General features: G+C 45.1%; 1 protein-coding gene across 4 annotated transcripts in view; it reads left to right on the top strand.

Moving 5' to 3' along the window:
* Nucleotides 1–11,132, top strand: part of ZBTB40 (zinc finger and BTB domain containing 40) — a 115,258-nt gene extending 104,126 nt beyond the window's left edge. For all 4 annotated transcript variants that reach the window (XM_088458644.1, XM_088458646.1, XM_088458645.1 and 1 more), the window contains exon 18: nucleotides 9,750–11,132. In XM_088458644.1, the coding sequence (XP_088314770.1) occupies nucleotides 9,750–9,995 (246 nt within the window). In that variant the 3' untranslated portion in view covers nucleotides 9,996–11,132. The remainder of the gene's footprint in view (nucleotides 1–9,749) is intronic.
* Nucleotides 11,133–15,874: the final 4,742 nt, after the last annotated feature.

Here is a 15,874-nt window from a genome sequence, read left to right as displayed (position 1 = left end):
GCTCATCTCAGGCGACAAGGAGTCAGGATACTACCATACTTGGACGACCACCTGATATTGGCACAATCTCCGGAGGTTTTACAACACCATCTCTAAATGACCATTGCCTGTCTGCAAGAGCACGGCTGGATAATCAATTGGAAAAAGTCTTCTCTTTCTCCAACTCAGCAGATGGTACATTTGGGGGCACTGCTGGATTATCTGGGGCAAAGGATTCTTTTACCAGTGGACAAGATTGCTGCCCTACAAGTACGGGTACGCAAACTGCTCCGCAATCAGAAAGTGTCAGTTCACTTAGCAATGCAGGTACTGGGGTCCATGGTATCCACCTTCGACATGGTGGCTTATGCCCAGTTCCATTCAAGGACCCTGCAGCGATGGATTCTGTCTCATTGGGATGGTCAGTATCACCTGATAAGGTCTCAAATGATCCGCATCTCGCCAGAAGTTCGCCTCTCCCTTGCGTGACGGCTGCAGATGACTCATTTAGACAAGAGTCACCCATTATGGATCCCAGATTTGGTGCTCCTCACCACAGATGCAAGTCTGCGAGGATGAGGCGCGGTGACAGGTCATCACACCTTTTAAGGGAAGATGGGCAGCTCAGGAAAGTCACCTGCCCATAAAGATTTTGAAGCTTCGTGCAGTGCACAGTGTGCTCCTTCTGGCGCAGGACCTCCTTCGTGGCAGGCCTGTCCAGATTCAGTCTGACAATGCAACCACAGTGACCTACATCTAACATCAGGGAGGCACACGAAGTCTGGGAGCTATGAGGAAAGTGGCGAACATACTGGTTTGGACAGAATGCCATCTTCCAGCAATCGGCAATATTCATCCCAGGAAGCCTCAACTGGGAAGCGGACTTTCTAAGTCATCAGGACATACACGCCGGACAATGGGCTCTTCATCCGGACCTCTGTCAGTGCTTTGTGGACAAGTAGGGACTACCGACGGTAGACCTCATGGCATCACGTCACAACCACAAGGTCCCCACGGATCCAGTACAAGGGACTCCTCAGCCGCCTTCGTGGACGCTCTGGCGGTGAGGTGGGACTTCAGGTTGGTCTACCTCTTTACTCCGATCTCCCTCCTCCCAAGGGTTGTCAGAAAATTCAAGCCAGAAGGCGGCAGGATGATCCTAATAGCTCCTGCCTGGCCCAGGAGACATTGGTTCACTGATCTGACATGTCTATCCCTAGACAGTCCACTTCCTCTACGGCCGGATTTGCTAGTGCAGGATCCCTGCCTATATCCAGATCTACCTTGGCTGGCTTTGACGGCATGGCTCTTGAGTCTTCCATCTTAAGGGCCAAAGGTGTTTCTACTCCCGTGATCCAGACGATGCTTAGGGCAAAGAAGCAAGCTTCGGCCTGCATCTTTTATGGGATTGGCATTCTTTTTTTCCCGTTGGTGTTCCCACAGAAAACCCATGACCCTAAGCTTTTCAGGTTTTCCGAGTTCTTGCTTTTCTTCAGGCTGGATTAGACTTAAGTCTTCGTCTGGCTACCTTGAGAGTTCAAGATTCTGCATTGTTTAGTTCCAGAACAGAATTGCTGCTCTGCCAGACGTTAGAACATTTTTTCAGGGTGTTCTCCGTCTGCAGCCTAAGTTTGTCCCTCTGGTGGCACCATGGGATTTATCCTTATTTCTCAGGGTGCTGTAGGCTCCCCCCTTTGAACCCTTAGACCCAGTGGACCTCAAATGTTTGACAGCGAAGACCCTTTTTCTCTTCGCTATCTCCTCATCTCACAAAGTTTCTGATTTTACAACACTTTCATGTCTCTCTCCATTTTTTGTTTTTCTTCAGAATAGAGCTGTCCTCCGTACAAGGGCGTGTTACCTTCCAAAGGTGGTATCCCATTTTTATATAAATGAAGAAATTATAATCACAGCCTTTCAGTCTTCTGGCCTTTCTGTAGGTGAGGCTTCACTGTATGTGGCTACATGGATCGTAGCAGTGCCATCAGGAAATTAGATGCATTTTTTGTGTTATATGGCTTTCATAAACGAGGCAGGCCAGCTAACAAGCAGACTCGGTGGATGCGTATGACTATTTCTCCCTATTTCTATAGGCTGATCTCCCTGTTGCAAACATGGTGACAGCATATTCTGCTCTGTCTGTGGGACCATCGTGGGTGTTTAGACATGGCGCCTGTGTAGAATAATTGTGCAAGGCGGCGACTGTGTCTTTGGTCCACACTTTCATTAAAGTCTATGCATTTGATACTTTTGCCTCCCAGGATGCTTCCTTTGGGAGGCAAATTCTCCTTTCTGCTCAGGAGTGTCCCTACCCTTAAGGGAACTGCTTTAGGACATCCCCCAAGGTAGTACCTGTGGACCCTGAAGAAGAAAATAAGAGTTATGGTATGTTATGGTATAACCTACCTTAGTTAACGCTTTCTTCGAGGTCCATGGGGCACCCACCCTGACGCGCTTGGCCTCAGTTGGGATCGGTTATTTTCTTTTTGAGTCACTGATTCCCTCTTTGTTTTTTGTTTCTTGTGTACATTGTACTTCCTTCTCCACTTTCCATCTCTTGCCATTAGGCTTGTTTACAAACTGAATGCCTGTGGCTGGGGGCGGGGTATGTAGGGAGGCCGTATGCATGTTGGGAGTTGAAAACTGTAGCTGTTTGGTGTAATGGATTACTCCAACTACATACCCCCAAGGTAGTTCCTGTGGACCCTATGTACCTCGAAGAAAAATAGTTAACTAAGGAATGATATCAGATATTACAGTGCGATCGAGTCCAAAAAAAAGAACAAAAATAACATAAATAGTAACATCGGACAAATATATGGGCAGTACAGGCGGTGTAATGGTTAGTATTACTGCCTCACAGCACTGATGTCATGGGTTCGATTCCCACCATGGCCCTAACTGTGTGGAGTTTGTATATTCTCCCTGTGCTTGCGTGGGTTTCCTCCGGGTACTCTGGTTTCCTCCCACACTCCAAAAATATACTGGTAGCTTAATTGGCTCCCAACACAAAAAAAAAAAATATTAACCCTAGTGTGTATGTGTGTTAGCATGTATTAGGGAATATAGATTGTGAGCTCCACTGGGGCAGGGACTGTTGTGAATAGCCAAATATTCTCTATAAAGCACTGCGGAATATGTGTTAGCTATATAAATAACTGGTAATAAATTAATATAGGTGACCAAATTATTAATACAAATAAAAACTTAGAAAACATCTGCAGGGAAGTTGATAGCATTGAAAGGAGTAGTTTGAGGTGAGGGAGGCAGCACATACCACCCATGGGTCTCCGCAGGCATTCAGTGCTCTGGGTAGAGGAAGATGGAGGTCTGTATTCAGCGGAGAGCCAGGGAGCCCATACTAGGGCAAAAATATGGCCTCTATCATGAAGATAACTTATCTCCTCCATGGCAGCCGCATGCCAGATCTGGCATTTAAGCGCAGAAAGAGACTGTGTAGGAATAGTTTTCCAGTTGATGGCTTCCAGGGATTTGGTCGCAGACAGGATATGCATAAGTAATTTCTTAGAAAATTTATCAAGATTTGGGCTTAGCATAACAAAAATACCCGTGGTCCTTTGCGACCGGGGATTCCAAAAGGGAGTTCAAAAGACTGTGAACAGAGTCCCAGAAGCATATAATATTTTGACATGTCCACCAGATGTATACCCCTTTGGCCGCAGCCCTGCCAACAGTCGGGTAACGAGGAGGGGAACATTTTGTGGAGTCTCACAGGGGTATAGCACCATCGATTTAAAATGTTATGAGGTGTCTCTAATTTTAGTAGAGATGTAGCATTTAGCAATCCCTAGTCATACTTCCTCCCATGTTTCCTCATCCGGATGGGGTCCAAGATTTTTCTCCCATTCAGCTTCATGAAATCTCAGGGAGGGAAGGGTTATATCAAGGAAAGTTGGGAGATCAGCCCTTTAGTTAGGGGACAATATTTACAGCGGTATTCAAAAGGCGTCGGATCCCGAAATACCGATGCTGAGGGTAGGGAGCGCAAAAAATTAGTGAACTGAAAAAATTTGAAGCGGGCTTAGTACTTGAAATGGGCATTCTTGTTGACGTTCTGACAAGGACAACCATTGGCCCTGTCTGGAAAAATCTACAGGGAACTTAAGGCCTGTTTTAGACCACGAATACACTCTGTTAGTGGAGGACCCAGGGAGAAACACGGGATTGAACCAAATAGGAGTCAGGAGTAAAATTGGGGAGGTAAGCTTCAATTTAAGTGAGTGCTGAGCACAAAGAGATATTAACTTTAAGGGTAGGAAGCTGTTTAGAGATGACAGGGCGCTTTTCGGGGCGTAAGCCCCATATGGGGATTAGGTCAGGAAGGGCAAAGTAGGTAGCTTCTAGATCTAGCCTGGAAGTGGACCCTGGGGGCGAAAGAGGCAACAATTTGCGTGAAGTGGGAAGCCAGGTGATAGCTTAATGTCTTGGAGACCCCTACCACCAGCATTTACTCAGAACAGTGGCCGAGATTCGGGGGGGTGGGGAGGGTCTGTGGTTCCAAATAAAACGGACCAGAGCCTTTTGGATATCACGAAGGCAGGTACAGCATCAGAAAGTGTTTGAAACAGGTAGAGCCGCTTGGGTATAATGTTCAGTTTAACCGATATGATCCTGCCCAGCCAGGAAATGATGAGGTGATTCCAAGAAACCATATCAGCCTCCATTTTGGAAAAAATAGCTGGAAAGTTCTCGCGATTAAGGAGGTCATAGTAAGAAGCGAAAGAGGTCCCCAATTATCGAATCCGTTTGGGTTGCCATTTAAATTTTGAAATCGACCTTTAGCATCTCAGTAACCTGAGGGGGCACATGAAGCAGCATGGCTTCTGATTTTGAGTAGTTCATCTTATAATTAGAGACAAAACTGTAGGACCGCAAGAAAGTGAAAAGGTTGGGAAAAGAAATCAATGGCTGAGTTACGGAGAAAGGATATCATCTGCAAAGAGGGAAATCTTGGAGTGAGTGCGCACCACCTGCACCCCCCATATATCCAGGAGGGAACTGATAGGCAAGCGGTTCTATCACAAGGGCAAAAATCAGAGGGGACAGGAAAACCCTGCCGGGTGATAAGATCATTCTTAAACCTAAAGTCTTGAATGTAAGCATTCAAGTTGACATGGTTGGGTTAAATTTCCACAAATCATATGTTACCCCCCAGAAATAATATTCCGGGTATAAGTTTCGATAGAAAAGTTTTTTACCAGAATAAAACATTTGATCTTTCAGGAGTTAGTGATGCGGTGTATGAAACTTTTAGGAAAGTGTTGTTTTTTTTCTTCCGTTGAGACTGTTCAGTATTGAACAGACTTAATTTGAGGAGATTTCAGATCAACATCCTAACGTATTGGAGCCAATCCTATCACTGGTTGGATGCATAGACAATCAGATTGTCTCCGACAAAGTGGCATTTTTTTTATTGAGATTGTGTTTAAGGAGGGATAACTTGATCAAACTCATGTAATTTAACCTGATGGTGGTCACAAAAGATGTAAGTCTTCAGGCATGGAGGACGGCAACTCTGCTTCTTGTTTTACAGAGTGCTTGGTCCACGATTGAACCCTGCCTTCCCATCAAAGTACTTCAGCTCAGGGCAATTTTGAACATCCAGTGAGGAACTTATGTTGGGTACACACTGACAGTACCATATAGTCGCCCACATAGGATTTATGTACTCCAAGCTCTGTATTTTGCCACAGCCATCTTGTAGACCTTTAGTTTCCGTACAGTGAGGAGGAAATGTTAACACTGTTGCTCCATGCAGCCTTTCCAATCCCCATGTTTGTGGTTGCTGCAGTGTCTTAAGCCAGAAGGGGAGTACTAAGGGCACAATTTTTCATTTGTTGATTCAAAAACTACAATTAACCTTTTTAACACTTCAACATTTGGGGCCCTGTATCTCTTCTTCTAGGGTGTCTTACAGTTATGGGACTCCTCCCCAGGTGTGGTCCCCCACACTCTCCACTATCTAAGACCATGATTTGTGTCCCGTATGGAGTTTTTAAGGACAACCAAATGAGGCCAGTGTCGCTACAAAGTCTGCTTTCGATTACCACTTGGGTTGCTAGGGTGACCTTAAAGTACAGGATGGTATATTTTTAGTTGAGATGAAACTGTAGCCTTCCTAAATCTAGGACGTTTGCTCCTACACAAAAGATACAGATGTCAACTCTACCAGATTTGCAGCAATTAATGTGAAAGTGCTGTGTTAGGGTACAGTGAATAAAATGTTGGACAGTGCATATACATCCAAGAGGTATATTTCTGCGTTACTTTTTCAGTGAAAGCAATCTTAGGACTTAATGTTATGGGTGAAGAGGAGCAGCTTCCTTCCACACGATAGTCCTAAGCATATTGGGTTTTTTTTTGCTCCAGAGTTACTCTCTTCTTCTGGTAACAAACAGTCCTTGTCCAGATTACGAAGACTTTCTGGACTTGCCTACTCAGTTCTTCATAGCTTATGCCCCATTTTGGATCTAAAAGCCTTCAACAATTTCATGGGAGCAATTCAAGTGGAATTTGCTCTGCTCAGGGGTTATAGCAAGGGAATTCCTGACCTCCTTGGATATCAAGGATGCATACTACTTACACATCCCCAAATGGTAGACTATCAGAGCATTCATCCATTTGGCATTTCAATGGGTACAATTGCCAAATTTTAGTTGCACAGGCCTTCACTAAAGTCCTGGTCTTCATATTGGCAATTAGGTGTCGGCGTGTGTCTTGACAGTATCCAGTAAGTGACCCAATCTTGAGTGGGCCATCTAGACCATGAAAAGCTATAACTCGATTATAAACAGGCCCAACCAAGACTTATATGTTTCCATCAGTCATCTTGGTTGTACATGAAAGTAATAATGATTAATGTTTCCACTTTCCATAAGTGCAGTTTTATGTGCATCTCCTGCAGAGCAAACGGCTGTGCTCATTACACGTTTCGAGCCATGTTTGTTGCCACCTTTAGGTGGTAGATTGTACAGTCTTCTCAAAACAAGATTGACTCAGTCAAAGGGGTCTATTTATCAAGCAGTGAAAAGTGTGGACGAGTGGAGAAGTTGCCCATAGCAACCAATCAGCTTCTACCTATTATTTTATAAACTGTACTTGATAAATGCTACTTCAAAGTTGATTGATTGCTATGGGCAACTTCTCCACTGGTTCACCACTTCACACTTTTCACTGCTTGATAAATAGACCCCAAAGTCCCTCTTTTGTCATTAGGTCACTACAGATCCTAGGCTTCAGATATGTCCAAAGTTGTACTCGGGAGTAACTCCCTATAAATCTGCAACTTGAACCTCGGCATTACTAACCTGCCCATCACACTTACTAATCAGGCAATGCCACTGCAGAAGCTTACCATGATGAAAGCAGCTTGAATCTTCCAATAGGATATGCAATTTGAACTGTTTATCTTGGCAGTGTACAGTATGTACCAAGAGTAGAAAACCTTAAGACAGACTTTAAGTTGCCAATGCTTAGACTCCAGTATCTTTATCCCAGGATCCTTCAGGATCTTGTGGATATTTTGGGGTAATCTGAGAAAGAACTGCTATCATCATCAGCTCGATTGCAAATTCTTTTCATTCCTATAGGCCCATTTAATCTCCTGCAATATTTTGAGGATCATTGAGTGTCTTTACGCAGTGATTGGTGTTAAGAGTTCTTAAGACTTATGTCACACTCCACCAGACCAAGACGATTGGTCTCTTAGGTGATGTGGTTCGGGACTTCAGTGTGCCTAGTCTGCATAGTGACCACCTGGTCATCCCTACCAATAGCGGATTCAAGGAGGGGGTGATCACTCCAGGGCTGGATTAAGGTCTGTGGGGGCCCCTGGGCAACAAACATGTGGGGGCCCCTATTAAATGTGACAAACTGGGGGTATGCGCAATGGGGACCTTATGCAGAGCCCCCAGTAGTGTCAGTGCCCACAGTGGTAGTTCCCCGTATGCAGTGCACCCAGTAGTAGTGTCCCTTATGCAGTGCCCCCTATGCAATACTCCCATTAGTAGTGCCCCCTGTAGTAATGCCCTCTGTATAAATGCCCCCACTAGTACTACCCCTGTAGTTGTGCCCCAAATAGTAATGCCCCCCAGTAGTAATTGGGCGTGTGCCCAATAGTAATGCCCTAGTAATAATGCCCCCTGTAGAAATCCCCCAGTAGAAATACCCATGTAGTTGTGCCCCCAATAGTAATGCCCCCAGTAGTCATTCCCCCTTTAGTAGAGCCCTCTGTAGAAATGCCCCAGTAGTAATGCCCCTCTATTAGTGCCCCAATACTAATGCTCCCTCTCTAGTAGAGCCCGCAATAGAGATGCCCCCAGCAGTAATGCTTCCCCCCCCGAGTAATGTTCCCAGTAGTAATTCCCCCCCCCAGTAATGCCCCCAGTAGTAATGCCTCCCCCCTCCCCGAGTAATGCCCCAGTAGTAATGCTCCCCCCTGAATAATGCCCCCAGTAGTAATGCCTCCCCCCTCCCCGAGTAATGCCCCAGGTATCATGCTACCCCCGAGTAATGCCCCCCGCCAGTAATGCCCCCAGTAGGCCGCTTGCACTAAAAAAAAAAAAAAAATAAAGTTCATACTTACCTGAACCTTAGCCCTGCGTCGGCTGCAGTCCGCTCGGCTGCTCCTCCACACTATGGCAGAGACGTCATGACGACTCTGCCATAGTGCTCTGCGTGAGCCGGAAGCTGGAGCTCATGTGAGCTCAAGCCTCCGACTCCGGCTGCCGCCGCGGGGAGGGAGCCGGGCGCCTGCTGTTTACAGTGGGCGCCTGGTAAAAGGAGCCTCCCTGCGGCGCCGGGGTTAGGTTGGCCGGAGGAGGCGGAACTGGTTCCGCCTCCTCCGGTCCACTTTAACCCCGATGGGTGTGGGGGCCCAGGGACGATCGCCCCTGTCGCCCACCCCGTTAATCCGGCCTTGGATCACTCCATAACACACCCTTCTCCTTCAGCCGGCCATAACCTTCCTTTGCTCCTCGGGGCCAAGCCCTCAGCTGGCTCCGCCTTCACCGGGCACAGTCTGCTGAAACCTAGGCTCCTGTGATGACCCAAAGTTGAATGTGTGTGTTATGGGGGCGATTGACACACACACACACACTCGCCACTGATCCCTACGTAGTAGTTTTTGGGTTTTTTTGCTCAATAATGGAAGAGGAAGGTATACATCACCCCATCGAGGTATGCAAGATTTCCGTCCTTGCATGAGGAGTCATCATTATTGGTCTAGTGCCCCTACCTTCTAGGGTGAAATATAACCAACTGCCTCTGTCCCCCCACAGTTTTGTAGAAAGGGATTTAACGGTAAGTTCAAAAGGAATTTGTATGTAATGCCGGCTGTCAGGATGCCTCTTGTCAGAATACCGACAGCTGCATCCTGACAGTCGGGTAAGTATACTTAACACCCTAACCCTCCCCGGACTTACCTCGTTCAGGCTGGCGTTCCAGTGTCGGGAGTAAGATATGCGTAGATATTTCCACGCCTATCTTAAGTCCATTGTCGGGATTCCCCTATCGGTATTGAGGCTGGCGGTATCGCGGCTGCCGGTTTCATAACTACATCCTGTTCAAAATACATTGTTTTTGTTATATAACTCATTAGGAATACGCTTCAATTCAGTGTTTTGCAGTGTTTGTATTGTCACTGGTTTCTGAAAGTTATATTACAAGTGCACATCATCTGGAACACAGGTTAACATTTGTACAACAGGATAACTGAAGTGTAACTCTGCTCTACCTTTGGTTCTCGGCAGGTCATTCACACTCAGGATCAAGTAACAGCTACAGAACAAGTGATTACCTTAGATGAATCACAGCTGGCTGGATCTCATATGATTGTGACCTTACCGGATTCTCAAAGCAGCCAAGCTACTGCTACAGAACTAGTGGCTACTACTACAGAACTAGTGGCCGTCAGCATGGAGGATTTATTTGATGGAACTGTCACCCTTATTTGTGGAGATGCAGTCTCTGGGTCAACACAGAGAACTCAAAGCTAAAGATCTATTCCAGATTGCTACTTGGCTCTACCTTCAATTTATTATTGGTTGTAAACTCCCAAATGGCTTTTATACCACATTCTGACTTTTGTTCTTTTTTATTTTAATGTATTTGGCCTTTACACCTCACTACTGTTATTTATTTGTTTTCCTCCATGTGAACCGCTTGCGTTTGGTTTTCTTACTGTTTGCGGTCTGATATTTTCAACAGATTGGTTATTGTAACTCCACTGATTTGCTTTATCCCTTTTGTTAGTATGCTGGAAGCAATACTAACTAACAAGCCTGAGCGCTATGCCGTGACTTACAGCCAATGCCAAGTGTATGGTAACTGATACTTAAAAGGAGTGTTCTATCATCCCTTTTGTAAACCCGCTCGGCACCCGAGCTGTAAAAAGGGAAAGAGCTTTTCAGTGCCTCCCATACCGATCCTTTTCTAAAGCAGGGATCAGAGTTTGGAGAAGCCATGGTAGAACTCCTTTATAACTTTCTATTAAAGATAAAAAGAAAATGGCAACAGCCTTCTATGCATATGCAGGGTTATTTGTATAGTTGACTACATTGCTGGCTGATGCATCTCATTTCAGAACTGATGGAAATGTTACTTTATGCTTAAGCTGGAAAATATAGAAATTAAACTGATTTTGCAGAATTTGACCTCTAAATTAGAATGAATTGCTAATGTTTCTGCACATTTACAGCGTCTCTGTATTTGCCTCTTCCTGTGGAAGAACTCTGCAAAAAATCTATAGCTATAAATTCAGGGTCAAGATTAACGTTCACTTTCGAATGCAGTTGTTATTTTAAATGTAGAAGATGTTTAATTATTGACATTAATCATACAGAAAATATATACATATTAATTTTGTATTGTCATGTATAACTCACATCGCTGTCTCCAAAGTGAATTTAAGTTGCTTATCCCTTTAGGAAAAGGGACAACTGGCCTAGCCCATTGTTTCAAGTAAGTTAATAAAACACATCTTATACACATTTTTTTTCTTTTTTTTTTTTTTTGAATCGTGGTTTTTATTAATACTCTCATAGATAAAGAAGCAAAAACAAAACACAACAAAGGAGAACAGAGCTGTCCTTATGAGACTTTTGTACAGACAATAAAACTGCATAGTAATGGTAGGAGACAGAATTGACGTATTTGTACGTTAGATTTGTAAACATTTGATAACAATATAGGTCACAATTGTTTTCAATTACATTGTGTGTGTTTTGCATATCATTATAGTCCTTAAACCCAAACTTGGCTTTTACAAAATGAGCCTTATAAAGCAACCCATGCCATTTGAAGGTTCATGCTGTGTTTCAAGTCTTGAAAATCAAAATAACAAATTGGACATACCTTCACACAATGTGTTTTTTGCTAATTATAGATCTTCTTGGAGGGAATATAGACGCCTGCACAAATACTAGAGATCTGTGCGGTGCTTGAAAACTGCAACATATTTTTGGGTCAAATTGTCCTTTAGTAAATGTTGTATTTTGGGCTTAGAACCCGCAGCCAATTTGTGGTGGATCTTGTCGCTATTGTAACGCTCAGAAAACCTGCCATTTAGTAAATCTTGCCCAGTTTAATGTTTTGGTTTGGATTATGAATAGGAACACTTCAGCTCTCCCAAGGCCTCTCTGTATTCTGTATTCTGATATCTGATAAGGAAGACTCACAGCGTGAACAGAGTGATATCAAGGAAGATTTTTTTTTTTTTTTTAAAACATCTGCTTATTTACTTAAAAGCATAAACATTGGCAAAGGATATGACAAGTCAAAAAAGGATGATACAAAGCAGTAATCATTGGCAGTGAGAACCAGCTAAATAACAAATGGTCCGATATTACAACACACATAACAATAACAGACCAACTGATATTACAGAATCTAACGCTGGCAATTTAGATACTACAAATACCATCAATAGAAAATGACAAAACATAAACACTGCAATAAAGGAATATTATAGTAAATAACATGAGATAAAGTAGAAGGAAAGGGGAGGAAAGTATAGTCAGAAGGGGGTGATATACTGAGTGCCATACTTGTATATATTAGAGGACTGAAATATACATATAGGGTTGATGTCACACATATAGATGTGTCCTTACACGTCTTTGCTGCAGTCACGCTAAAAAACCCTCTTGGTGCGCTAGGTCCCATGATACTCTGCAAGCGCAGGGCGTTTTTTTTTTTGCCAAAAATGCATCTAGGTTAGAATCTGACTAGGATGCACTAGCAGACTCTGCTGATTAATTTTTATATGCAATACTTGTAGATCTGTGTGCAATTAAGGGGTGAATTCAATTAGGTCAGAGTTTGCAAATGGTTAAAAACTGGCAGACTTCGCCTTCATGCGCGCACCCGAGATTCACACAATTCAATTAGGAATGCCAATTTACACTATGCCGAAACATCAGTACCATTGTATGCCCTGGGGATTTCGGCGTGGCTCAGCTAGCAGCATTGATGGGGTCCGGACTGCGATCGGATTCGCGGAGATGGCAGGTAAGATGATTGTCTGAGCAGGATTTTGTGCAAGATGGGTTGTGTGGTGTCTGTTGTGAAAAGCCACCTTTTTTATCTTGTGCACCAGCACAAGAACCACCCTGGGTGGCCTCTTAGTCTCAGATTTTGTTGCATTTGGTGGACAGTTCCGCGGAGTCGCGTGGTTCTGCCATGATACTGCCTCCTGCTATGAGGTACCCACAGCATTTGCATCCTTCTGTGTATATGTCCCCCATGGATCCCTGTTGGTTTGATTCTTCTGCTCACTCTAGTCGGAGTATACTGCAGTCTATAGCCTCAGCAGGTGCAGGCGAATAGACCAGTGGCAGGCAGTAAAGCAGGGGCACAAGAGAGGTTCTCTTCAGACGTTGCATCAAGATTCTGACTCAACCTCCTCATCACACTTTTGATACTCCAGAGTTCGGCGTCTTAGTTGAAGAAGACCACAAATACTCTGTGGATGTCCCCTCTCTGGTGAGAGCAGTTAGATCTGTCCTTGGATTAGAGTAAGAGAAGGTTCTGCTGAAATCTAAGACTCTGGTCTTTAGGCGTCAGAAGGTGGATAGAGATTATTTTCCTCAGTCTGAGCAACTGACGAATCTCATGTCTGAAGCATGGTGTACTCCAAATAAGCATTTCCATGCTACAAGGAATTTAACCTTTCAATACCCATTTGCACTTGATGAATGTAACAATTGGGATAGCATGCCAAATGCTACCAGAGAACAGCTGTCTTATCTCGGCCAGATGCAAGAAGCATCTATGTATATGGGGGAAGTGGTCATTGATGCAGGTACAGTATCTTGGCTTCTAGGGTATCGGCAACTTTGGTTGCAGCTCAAAGAACCCTTTGGCTAAAAGCCTGGAAGGCGGATACCGGGTCCAAGAAGGCCCTGAAGTCTTTGCCTTTTGATTGGAAGGTACTGTTTGGACCACAGCTGGATGACAGCGTCTTCTCTGGCGACATCTAAGTCTGCGGGGTTGCCGTCTATGACTACCCCTTAGTATAGGCAGTCATCTGCTCAGTCCTTTCACCCACAGATTAGGGCAAAGGGACAGTCTTCCTCTAGGCAAGATAATTCCCACAGGAAACCACAGACCAGGAAATCCTGGTCAACCAGATGTCCTGCTTCCAAGCCAGACAATAAGTCCACTGCCTGATGGGATGGGCCTCCCCCTGGGGGGGGTCTCTGGTTTGGAGGCCAACTTCTACAGTTTTCTCATGCTTGGCATCAGACGACTATGGATGCCTGGGTTCAAGAGGTGGTCTCATGGTTACGCCATCACGTTCCTGAGGCATCATTCTCAGAGGTTTGTTTGTACGACCCTTCCTTTAGACCCGGTCAGGTCTTTGTCCTTCCGGGAGGCTATTGGGGCCCTCCTGAGGTCAGGAGTCATGATCGCCATTCCTGTGACGCAACAGGGAAAGAGTTATTCAAATTTTGTTTGTGATTCAGAAACCAAATGATTCACATAGCCCTGTCTTGAATCTGAAGTCTGTTGAGAACAGATTCATCCATGTGCCCAAATTCTGCATGGAAACCCAACGGTCAATTATGCTGGCAGTGGAGCCTGGAGATTTCATGGTCTCCCTGGACATACAGGATACATATCTGCATGTTCCTATTGCACGATCTCACCAAAGATTTCTGAGATTGGTGGTAGATCAGCAACATTACCAATTTCAGGCTCTACCCTTTGGGCTGGCCACAGCAACTCTGGTATTTACCAAGATAATGGCAGTCATGACTGCTCATCTCAGATACTGCCATGTTTGGATGACCTGATATTAGTACAATCTCAGGCGATATTACAATGTCCTCTTCAGATGACCATTGTCTGCCTACAAGAGCGTGGCTGGATAATCAATTGGAAAAAGTCTTCTCTTTCTCTAACTCTGCAAATGGTGCACTTAGGGGCACTGCTGGACACTGTGGGTCAGAGGATTCTTCTACAAGAGGACAAGATTGTGGTGCTACGATCCCAGGTGCACAGTCTACGTTGCAACCAAGAAGTGTCAGTTCACTTGGCAATGCAGGTGCTGAGCTCCGTGGTATCCATATTCGACATGGTGGCTTTATGCCCAGTTCCACTCCAGGTCCCTGCAGCAATGGATTCCGTCTCAGTGAGATGGTCAGTATCATCGGATAAACTCTCGGATGATCCAAATTTCGCCATAGGTTCGGCTTTCCCTTGCCTGGTGGCTGCAGGCGACTCATCTAAACAAGGGTCGCCCATTATGGGTCCCAGATTGGGGGGTACTCACCACAGATGCAAGTCTGCGAGGATGGGGAAGGTGTACGGCTCAGGAAAGTCACCTACAGATAAATGTTTTGGAGCTTCGGTCAGTGCACAGAGCGCTCATTCTGGCACAGGACCTCCTTCACGACAGGCCTGTCCAGATTCAGTCTGACAACGAGATGACAGTGGCCCATAGCAACCATCAAGGAAGCACACAAAGTCCATCAGCCATGAGGGAACTGGCGAACATTCTGTGTAGGCAGGATGACATCTTCCAGCAATCTCTGCAATATTCATCCCAGGAGTCCTTAACTGGGAAGCAGACTTTCTAAGTTGTCAGGACATACACACCAGAGCCTGGGCTCTTCATCCGGACGGCTTTCAAATCCTGGTGGACAGGTGGGAATAGCGGACATAGACCTCATGGCATCACATAGCAACCACAAGGACCCAGTAACGGGTCCAGAACAAGGGAACCCCCTGGGGCCGCCTTCGTTGATTCTCTGGCGGTGAGGTGGGACTTCAGGTTGGCATACCCGTTTCCTCCAATCTCCCTCCTCCCAAGGGTGGTCAGAAAGTTCAAGCAGGAAGGCAACAGGCTACTACTCCTGGCCCAGGAGACATTGGTTCGCAGATCTGACGTGTCTATCCATAGATGGTCCTCTTCCACTGCCTTTAGGACCAGATTTGTTAGTGCAGGGACCCTGCCTATACACGGATTTACCTTGGCTGGCTTTGACAGCATGGCTCTTGAGTCTTCCGTATTAAAGGCGAAAGGTTTCTCTACTTCTGTGATCCAAATGATGCTTCTGCCCCCATCTATCACAGGATTTGGCATTAATTTTTTCTTAGGGTCATAATTTCTGTGGGAAAACCAAAGGTCTATAAGGTCTCGCGAGTGCTTGCTTTTCTTCAGGCTGGGTTAGACTTAGGTCTTTGCCTGGCTACCTTGAGAGTTCTGGTTTCTGCATTGTCAGTTTGGTTCCAGCTCGAACAGTTTCTTATTTGGTGGCACTATCATGTTGCTCTCCCTATTTGATTTTTCATCAAAATAGAGCTGCCCTCCGTACTATAGAGCAGGTTACCTTCCAAAGGTATAAACAAGGAGATTGTAGTACCTGCCTTT

This window comes from Taudactylus pleione, unplaced genomic scaffold (assembly GCF_031769625.1).
Source record: "Taudactylus pleione unplaced genomic scaffold, aTauple2 ptg000845l, whole genome shotgun sequence".
NCBI classification, from domain to species: domain Eukaryota; kingdom Metazoa; phylum Chordata; class Amphibia; order Anura; family Myobatrachidae; genus Taudactylus; species Taudactylus pleione.
The sequence above is the reverse complement of the archived record's forward strand: the minus strand, read 5'-3'. Positions and strand labels throughout refer to the sequence as shown.